Source organism: Dioscorea cayenensis, unplaced genomic scaffold, assembly GCF_009730915.1.
Source record: "Dioscorea cayenensis subsp. rotundata cultivar TDr96_F1 unplaced genomic scaffold, TDr96_F1_v2_PseudoChromosome.rev07_lg8_w22 25.fasta BLBR01000840.1, whole genome shotgun sequence".
NCBI lineage: Eukaryota > Viridiplantae > Streptophyta > Magnoliopsida > Dioscoreales > Dioscoreaceae > Dioscorea > Dioscorea cayenensis.
In genome coordinates, this window is record NW_024087231.1 from 11,860 (window position 1) to 21,984 (window position 10,125).

The 10,125-nt window shown below is 33.4% G+C and overlaps 1 protein-coding gene across 4 annotated transcripts; it reads right to left on the reverse strand.

The window, feature by feature from the left end:
• Positions 1-991: 991 nt before the first annotated feature.
• Positions 992-9,682, reverse strand: LOC120255099. Of its 4 annotated transcripts, none has more exons than XM_039262996.1 (10): positions 9,593-9,682; positions 7,848-8,105; positions 7,681-7,765; positions 5,692-5,733; positions 4,994-5,162; positions 4,590-4,642; positions 4,142-4,375; positions 2,844-2,890; positions 2,461-2,570; positions 993-1,666 (listed from the first exon to the last, which is right to left on the reverse strand). In XM_039262996.1, the coding sequence occupies exons 1-9, from the start codon at positions 9,598-9,600 to the stop codon at positions 2,516-2,518; spliced, it is 951 nt and encodes a 316-aa protein (XP_039118930.1). In that variant the 5' UTR covers positions 9,601-9,682; the 3' UTR covers positions 993-1,666; positions 2,461-2,515. The 4 variants fall into 4 exon arrangements, with proteins under 4 accessions (XP_039118933.1, XP_039118930.1, XP_039118932.1 ...); XM_039262998.1 differs by having other exon boundaries at positions 7,848-8,173; positions 9,593-9,676; XM_039262997.1 differs by lacking the exon at positions 993-1,666 and adding an exon at positions 2,172-2,296.
• Between the last annotated feature and the right edge of the window lie 443 nt (positions 9,683-10,125).

Genomic DNA, 10,125 nt, shown 5'->3' on the forward strand with positions numbered 1-10,125 from the left:
CCAAATCATGCTGACTATGTTCACGGGTGATTACTTGTGGGTGACTTGTCGGAAAAATAAAATCAAAATTAGATAACTTTTTTTGCTACAAATTAAAACATGACAACCGGAATAAAATAAGTTCAAACCTGAGTCAACTACCAAAAATTTAACTCAAGTTGGGCCATTATATAAACAAATAAATAAATACAACAAAACTATATGGAAAACATTAATACTTAAAATCAAAAATTTCATTTTTTCAATGCGTTACATCAAAGAAAGGGCCAACTGATGTTTGATTTTTTAATTGCTCATTCCTTTCATAGCTCCTTAATCTGATGTAATGTCACCTGATAAATGTATTATTTGTGTAAAATAATACATGTTGAATGAAAATTCCAAATTAACACTGCATCCTACCGCCCAAACACAGAATTGGTACTTCCAATTGACAGTGGTAGTGAAACTCGGAAGAACTATAGAGAGGAGAGAAGAGAATGCATTAGTGGAAGACTGAAGAAAATTTTTTTTTTGAAAAAGATGAGAAATAAGGGATATCTTCACGAAAGGTAACATGATGAGAAATACAAGAGAGGTGTACACATGAGTAGATATACACAATAGTATATATATAAATACATAATATATGTATAAATATTCTAACACCTCCCCTCAAACTCACGGTGGGTCATAAACCGAGAGTTTGTCAATTAAAAACTGAAACCAAAATACAGTATGTGTCTTAATGAAAAGATCAGCAAGTTGTTGAATGGATCACTGCTGCTCGTCGGGGAGGCGTGACGGGGCGGTCGTTGAACTGCTCGTCGGGGAGGCGTGACGGGGCGGTCGTCGATGAGTTCAGGGAGGCGCGACAGGGCTGTTTTCGGGGAGGCATGACGTGGCTGTTGGTGACGAGTTCGGGAATGCGCGACGGGACTGCCGGTGACGAGTTCACAACAAGCACAGAGATCACGGCAGGATTGCCAACGATCACGGCTATGATCACAGAGGTCACGATGGGGCTGTCAACGATCGTCGAAGAGCAAACAAAACCCGTGAGGATTTTATCAACACTGTCGGAGATAGAACAATGCCTGTCGGAGAACAAGGGACATGAAAATGATAACGCTGGAAGAAAACGGGGAAGGCCTAGCAGATGATGAACTCTGACAGAGATGGACCAAACAAACGTCGACGTCAACGTCACAGACCGGACTATAGTCTGACAAAGATCTGGCGAGATCAGTAGGCGCTCTGATACCATGATTGGGGAAGTATGAATGAAAGAATAAGTGTGTTCATTAGAGAGAAACCACCCCTTATAAATACAAGAGAGGTGTACACATGAGTAGGTATACACAAAAATATATGTATAAGTACACAGTATATGTATAATACTCTAACAACACTTAAAATTCATCACTTCCATGGAACACTTCCAAATCAAAAACACCCTAAATATTGATGAATGTCCAAACTGGCATCCAAATTGAAAGATATACCCAAAAAAATCGACAAAAAATAAACCAACATAAAGATGGCAAGTAGCGTTGATCGCAATTGATCACAATAAAGGGGCCGGCTACCACTGCCGCAAAATTTATAGTCGAGCTCCGTCACCTCTCGTACAGTCCCTCCCTCTCCCTCCTTGGTGGCGGCGCCGCGGCGGAGGCATGTAGCTTCACTGTGCAAAGGTTTGATTCATGTAAATGGAGGTGGCGAAGGTTTGAGAAAATGTGATTATAAGGTCAAACTTTTACGACACTTTAAAAACTTACAGCCATTTTATCTGTAAGTTGAAAATGCTACAGATAAAATGCTGTAGAACTGGATGCAGATGAGACTTGTTTTTACAGCCACTTACATAGAAGTGGGACTTTCACAGCAATTTACATGTAAAAAAAGTGTTACATTGCATTCACTGCCAACTAAACAAACTCAAATTAGAAAGATATTAAAGCAAGCAAAACAACATTTCAAAGAGGAAAAGGCCAGAAGCAGCCATTGTTGGCAGAAACAACAGCAACGTGGAAGTTGCAAGGTAGATTGAGGCAGGAGTTTGGTTTGCCTGCTCTCAGGTTGCCTAGTCAGTAGGCTGACTGATGTAGAGAAGTGAAGACTGAATTATAGTCAACAAGGTTTTACAGGTGGACAAGAATGGCCAGAGGCACGATTTTTGGTTTTTCCAGGTAGGATGCTGATCAGTGACTGGTAAAAATGATCAAAAGTGTTGGTTCAATGTATGAATCGCAAGGAATGAAGTTTTCCACTGCCCCATTTACCCTATAAGTTACCATAGTCAATAGAGTAGTACCTGGCAAATTTTTGAGTTTCTACCAAAGTTAACAAAATTGCTGGAAAATTGAACCTAAATAATCTAATGCTGAAATGTTATATTATGGGAAAAGTTTCTACCAACTATCAGAATAACATGTATGATAATGTGGAAAGAAATGTTATGTTGCAGATGTTCCTTACCACAAATTAAGGAAGTTTGAAGTTCAGCATCCCTGCAACATGTAAATCGAGGACACTAAGAAAGCTTTATTTGTATCTCGTCCTCAATGATTGAAAATATTTCATCCACCCTGCGGTGAAAAAGGAATACAATTTATGTGCTAGCTTTTTGGAGGAATACAAGAATTAAGTGAAGACCAAAAGAAGCACACAAAGCTCAATAGAATGGCATAACATAAAGCCAAGTGCTTCATCTCTTAGGAGTTTTACAAGGCCAATGTACTCAAAATCAGTGAATCCCATCTTAGTTTTGATATTATCTTTCTCTATGTACAAATGGATGTTTACTAAATTTTCAGTTCTAAGACATCCACAGAAAGAAAAAGATAATTTAGTTATCTTACCTGTTAATATTAATATTGACTTCAGCAAGCCATATGGTTAAGTAAACCTGCAATGGAAGTCAGAGCAATTGTGAGTGAGAACACCTCTTCTTAAGAGATAGACGAGTAACTTCGAAGCTCTGAATTAATGTCTCAGATAGATTTCATCAAGTTTAAGATGCACAAAACAAAAAATTAATGTACAATACTTTTTCCACATCTAACATTTGACATAAAGATGAGCAACTTATCATCATCTGTTAGACTTTAAGGAGTTGAATGAAGTAATCCTATTAGAATCACGAGTTTATTTGCAGATGTAACCAGATCATAAATAGCGTGTATCATATTTAGTATGTCATACAACAAAAGCAACTCAAATGTTAAAAACATTCCTTCCACAATCTATATTGAATTCTCCCTACCTTCTAAGGGAAGAAACTTAAAACAATAGCAAAGGTTCAAGTGCACTCAGCATACTCATAGACACCAGATAGTTGGAAAAGAAACGAAATGATAAATGCATGAATAAAGACCAAGAATATATAGACAAGTCAGCCAACACAACAAATATAGCAAATCCTGAAATACAAATTGCAGAATAACAAACATCAAGCAAAACAAAGATGGTCACATAAAGAAATAATAAATGATTAAAAAGAAAGTAATGATGGCCAAATGCATAAACATATGATCCACAGTTGTACATGATGAACAATAATAATTGATTAGAAATTATTTTGGTTGTTAGCATTTACATGGTTATGACGAAACAACATATCAATTTTGAAAACATGACAATCAAAAGTGCATGTAACAATATAATAATATAACAATAGCAAAGGTTCAAGCCCAATCTGGTTGGTTATGGACAATAGGTAGTTAGAAAAGCAACAGGAAGGTAAATGCATAACTACATCAATTAAATAATCAGCCAGAACACAACAAATATAGCAAATCTAGAAATACAAACCACAGACTAAAATAAAAAGCAAAACATAGATGGTTAATAGCACAAAAGGAAATAATAAATAATCAAAAAGAAAGTAATGATGGCCAAATGCATATAAAAGATATTCTGAGTTGCAAACATAGTATCCAACTTTGTACATGATGAAAACTAATAATTGATTAAAAATTATTCAAATTGTTAGCATTCACATTGTTATGGATGAGACAAGGTATATAATTTGTTAAAAACGTGACAATCAAAAGCACATTGTAACAATGAACCAAAATTGAAAACAAAAAGTTAAAAGTCCTGTCGTAAAATCTTTAAAAAAAAAAACAAAGGATATCAGATGCATTAATCAACTTACCTGTAGGACCTCACTAGTTTTTTTATGGCAAGGTCTCTCAACAAAATAATCATTGGATTTCCAATTTTTTAGTCTTGGCAGAAGAGGCAGAAAGTCCTCTCCAGAAAGTAAACCGATCATTTGCAAATTGTCAAATTCTCCGAGATACAACTCAGTTTGCCAGCTAGGATCATTGATTTGTTCTCCAATGGCTTCTTGCTCGTTAAGAGACAGCAGTTCAACCACAATCAGCCGCTGTAAAAGATAGTAAAAGAGAACAAGATACCACATTGTTAATCAAGTTGAGAACGGTAGCTAAAGAGAATCTCAGGCCAGCATGTGGTATGAACATGGAATATATTTTCATATTGCGCAGTTTAGAGGAAAAGATGAAAAAGCCGAACTCCTTGTTTTTAATAGGTAACATACATCATTATCAGTTTTAAAATCAATAAAGTGATTGTGGTACCTTCAAACTCAGCTCTGATGCATACATCTCAACAATCTCTTGCGCCAGATTTTCTGAATATAGTCACAGATAACAACAGTTTCAGGAAAGAGTTTTTCAGATGCAGGATCTTTATTATCAAAATAAAGAACATAACAAATTCTGATTATTGGTCAGTTGAATCAGCAACATTGAATAATATAATGTATTCAATGTCATGATAAAAGATTTATTTTTGTGTTTTTCACAAACATATATATGCTTGTTAAAAACACTTACTGTAAATCAAACTCATAAATATATAGTTGGTCGCTCAAGAGAACTTAGATAGAAAAGTTGAGCTAGTCTTTAACACATACCACCTATGCATAGAAACTCTTACTGAGTGTTTTAGCTTTCAATTAGGTATAATATTAGGTCCTCACCAAATTCTAAGATTGAAAAGTGTGCAAAAACTGGTATCCCCTCTCCATCTCCAGGGTCACTTATATCTCCCGAAACATCAGAAAATTGTATTAGGTTATTGCAAGCTGATCCTTTGATGAAGCATCGCATAGATTTGGACACTTTGACCAAGTCAGAAACCACTCCAACCTGCAATTCACGCGCATTATATAAGAAACATGAAATCTAACCGGTTAGATATTCATAACATTCTAAGAGACGCATGCAGAAGACTTCTAGGAAATTGCAAAAACAAGCTATCCATTAAAATAAACATACCTTCCAACATTCTTAAATTTTAGAATAAAAATTGTCAATATATGAACATAAGCCCATGTCAATATAAACATCAACAAGACAATGTCATTAAATTTCCTGGTTGATGAAACAACAGCAACATTTAAAAAAAATAAAATAAAATAATAATAATAATAATAACGATGATTATGTTAGAAGAAGAAAAACTAGTTATGTTAACTTTAAATTGTTAGGATTATTAACCAAAAAACCACTTTGGGTCATCAGGAAGTGCAAATTCTACATAACAGTTACTTCACATGTGTGAATCATTTTTGTAAAAACTTAAGGAAAAAAGGATAACTTACAAAATTAAATTTACATACAGAAGTGAAAACAAGCATACAGTATGAAACACCACTATTAGATAATACATACTTACCATATCCTTATAAGATGACAACAACTTCTCACAATAAAGCTCCTGAAACAACACATAACCACATAACAGAAAAACGAAAATTATGCAGCAAACCGTGTAAAAGCAAAACAAATAATCATAATAAGAAAATACTCATGTCCATGATATCAAAATTCAAAATAATAATAATATTGCCAAGTTGAATAGGTAGACAAATTCAAAAAAACTATGAACACTTGGCCACAAGCCGATTCTTAGCAATTATTCATAAATAGATGTTCAAACATGGTTGTTAGAATCAGCTAATTCAGTTCGATTCACCGCCCCACCCCACCACAAACAATAGGTATAGGGGGTGAACGGGTCACCTTTGGCATCAGTGTGAATCATCTGATTCATGGACAATTCAATGCAGGGGCGGAACCAAGGGGGGGCTAGCAGGGGCTGAAGCCCCCCCCCGGTGCCAGAGAAAATACTTTTTAAATAATATAAGATTTGGTGGTTTTCGATTTTTCTATACTTAATTTCATGTAAAATACAATATTTTAACACATGAAAGTATGGAGTATGGGTGTGCTTGAGTGGTTAGTGAGTTTATCCATAAGGTTTGGGATTTTTTGATCCACCCAAGTTCAAATCCCACTTGGTGCATTTTTTCACATTTGATTTTTTAATTTAAAAATTACTATTATTTCAAAATTTTAATAAAATAAATCTTATATACAAATTTTGCATTTTTTTCACATTTTATTTTTAAATTTAAAAATTACTATTATTTCAAAATTTTAATAAAATAAATCTTATATACAAATTTTGCATTTTTTTCACATTTTATTTTTAAATTTAAAAATTACTATTATTTCAAAATTTTAATAAAATAAATCTTATATACAAATTTTAGTAATTTAAAAAAAGTTTGAATTGATCATGAGGCCTAATATATATACATGTATGTTATAATGTACCATATATGCTAGAGTGAAACAACAAAAGTTTTTTTATAAACAATAGTTTGGTTGTTTGTAGTGAGGATGATCAATTTTACCATATTTTAAAAAAAAATACAAACTTGAGATGTATTCTTATTAGTTGAATTATTGAAAATCTCATATATTTTCTATCGGTAATAACAAAATTTTAAATTATACTTTATATTTTTTTAATATGTGTATTCAAATTTTGGTTATATTAGCACATTATTCTTCATTTAAAATAATTATTTTGTTAGATTATTTTTACTGTTTTTGCCTTTTAGGCTTCATTTCTCTACCATCAAGTCCTGGTTCAGTCCCCTCGATTCAATGCGTCCCAATTCATCATTCACACCGATTCAAAAAATTCATTAAACTTAGGTTGATTTTGTGTTGGGCTGCCAAAATTTTAAAAAATTAAAAACTCAACTTATTTATAATTTAAAATCCCAAGCCCATAACTCAAGTCACCTTAAAAAAACCCTAAAACCATCAAGACTTTCTTCTTTCAAAAGAAAGGAACCACGCCAACATACACTTCCCTTTTTCCCCTCATTCAGAATTCACAATGGAAACAAATAAGCTAAAACCTCTCTTTTATTTTTAACTAGCCCAAGAAATTTGAATGTGGATAGAAAAGGAAAAAAAGTAAAGGAAAAAAAGTAAAAGTTGTAGAAGTAGAATTAGTTGAAGATGATTTTTAATGATGATAAGGATGAGGAGGAAGATAAGGAATTGGTCATGCAGGATGAAGATGAACATGGGGAGGAGACCACGATGGCTTTTGACTTAGCTGAATTTTTGATTGCCACATTATTTATTTTTATTTTTATTTTTTTGTTGAGATCGTTGATCAAGATTATGTAATTACCATTGACACATATTTCGGTCTTAGAGTAATTACAGATGAATTATCATAATCTAGGTGCAATTCACTTCATTTAACAACACTATGCTAACTAACAAACAAATAATAATAAATAAAAAGTAACAGTGAGGAGAAAATTCTACAAAAGATGAGAACTTTGATGAGGATTACCTGCTTTCGAGTCAATTTCTCACAAGCATTCTCTTGGATTCCACTCATCCCCTTCAGAACCCCCATATCCATGTGAGGCAAGTACCTAAATTCATCACCCAATCCAAATACCTTAAATGCTAAAATTAATACAAACATAAGAATAAAAAAAGGATTAACTTAATTGCCTGCGGGATAGATAGGCATTCACAAGGAATGTCGCATGTGCTCGACCTTCAGAGATGGCGGAGAGCCAGCGGTCCTTGGCGAAGAGTAGCTTCGACCACTGGTTTCGAATGATCCGCTGTGCTGCCGGCCTCCATAGCCGTGAAGAAAAAGACGTTGATGGGGAGTTAGGGTTGAGGTTTGTCAAGGCAATAAGGTTTTCCATTGCGTCAAAGGGTGAACCAAGCTTTCTCGATAAGGTTCGCCGAGAAACACTATCCCTGAGAAGATTTTGTTCACTCGTCACTGGCCAACATCTCTTTTGGATGCGTATTTCCTTTAAGATGAACTAGGACAAAGTTGATGCAAATTTTTTAATGAAAGAAAATTAATTAAAACTCCTTGAAAATTTTCATTTTGCAACATTTAAGCCCACCCTACAAAAAGCTAGCAATGCGGTGAAGTTGAATTTCTTTATTATTAATGATTTTTTTAAAAAGCATTTTTAGATTCTTTTTATTTGGAGCCAACAATCTTGGGTGTTAGGTGTCATGTTGAAAAAGATAGATTCGAACCTCGACTCACACGAGTAGGGATGAGAACATAAGTATGTCGAGAGAGAGAGTGTCTCTATCATATAACTTATTTAAATGCACAATTTAGTTGTGGAGAACATTATATTCAATGACAGACTCACTCAAAATTTTAAATTATGAAAATTACACAACAGACAACATGATTAAAGAGAACTCAATATCAATATACAAAATCACACTATTCACAAGCTTCGCAGACTCAAGAAAAGATTGATACAAGATTTCAAGCAACTAGGCCAAACTCAAGCTCCGTAACAAGCTCCGAATTAATTTCACTTCTGGGAATATGCATGAAAAATAACCATAAAAATATCTAATGCGTACCAATTAGGTTTTTGTCAGAGAACATTTGTGAATACCTAATTTAGCGGTCAAACGCTTAAAAATACCTTAAAATTATAAATATGTTCATCAACAACTTATATCTATATCCTCATTTTGTTTCAATGACCATTTCCTCATAACATTTCAACTTAGAAGAGCAATCCTACAAAAGCATTAGCACAAACAAGCACATAGATATATTTTTGAAGGGCCAAAAAGATAACTTTTTTATGGAAATTGATCCCGTGTCTGTTCATAATATTGATGGATGCCCACATATGCAAAAACATGCAGTTAATATTGATGGCTACTCATAATTTAATGGTCAAACGCTTAAAAATACCTTAAATTTATAAATATGTTCATTAACAACTTATATCTATATCCTCATTTTGTTACAATGAACTTTTCCTCATAACATTTCAACTCAGAGGAGCAATCCCACAAATGCATTAGCATAAACAAGCACTTTTCAGTTTCTTGTAAGTGAATGCATGAAAATTAGGTCAAATGATAAAGAACTCTACCAAACACTAATGATAAGTGTTGATGGCTCTCTTCAACAAAGCAAAGTTCAACCCTAAATTTGGACTCGATTAATGAAACAATCTCATGTAATCCATTCTCAAAGCCACTTCAAAACAATGATACTAAAGATTATAGATCCCGCAAAAGGGATTAAAAAAAAGGCAAAAAATGAAATGAAATAAATCAATCACGCATTAGAGATGCTCATCATCAGATTCAAATCAAATGATACGAACTATGAAAACTCGAAATTCACAGAAAATATGAACAGAAAACATTGAATAATCAAATCAAAGCTCTGAATAGAAAGGATTACTCACGAGGCCATGTTGGATTGAGAGAAAGATGAGAACTTTCTTCACGAGAAGCCGCAGACACAAGAGAAGGAGAAGATCTCAACGGGGCCGCCGAGAGTTCTTCGCCGTCGGGTTTTATGGAATGTCATATAAAGAGTGGGTTTCTTTCATATACCCCCCTATAAATATTTTATTTACAGACCCGTGGATGGCCGATCAAGGTAAAGTTAAATAAAAACTAAAAAAGGTTTTTTGGGGGCATATTTTAAAAATTCATTTAATTCCTTGCATGCTATGAATAATGTTTTAAATATTACTTATGTTAGTGGAACGTTCGCAATTGAGCATAATAAGAATTAGAAAGCACAGTAAATATTAATTGAAATAGGGTTGAACGATTAAGATTTATTAAGTTACTATATTAAATTTAAATGAAATGTTCAAATCAAAATAGTGTATATTTCACTTTTTATTGCATTACTATTTTGTTCAATCCTTTTTATATATATATATATATATATATATATATCAGTATTATTTATTTGCACATGTATCCT

What these genes read in the sequence shown, in the direction of transcription:
- LOC120255099 (XM_039262996.1), bottom strand. An exon ending in AATGCCTATCTATCCCGCAG is followed by an intron (nt 7,766 to 7,847) that starts GCAATTAAGTTA and finishes TGATGAATTTAG; the next exon opens with GTACTTGCCTCACATGGATA. An exon ending in GTCAATATTAATATTAACAG is followed by an intron (nt 2,571 to 2,843) that starts GTAAGATAACTA and finishes TTTTCACCGCAG; the next exon opens with GGTGGATGAAATATTTTCAA.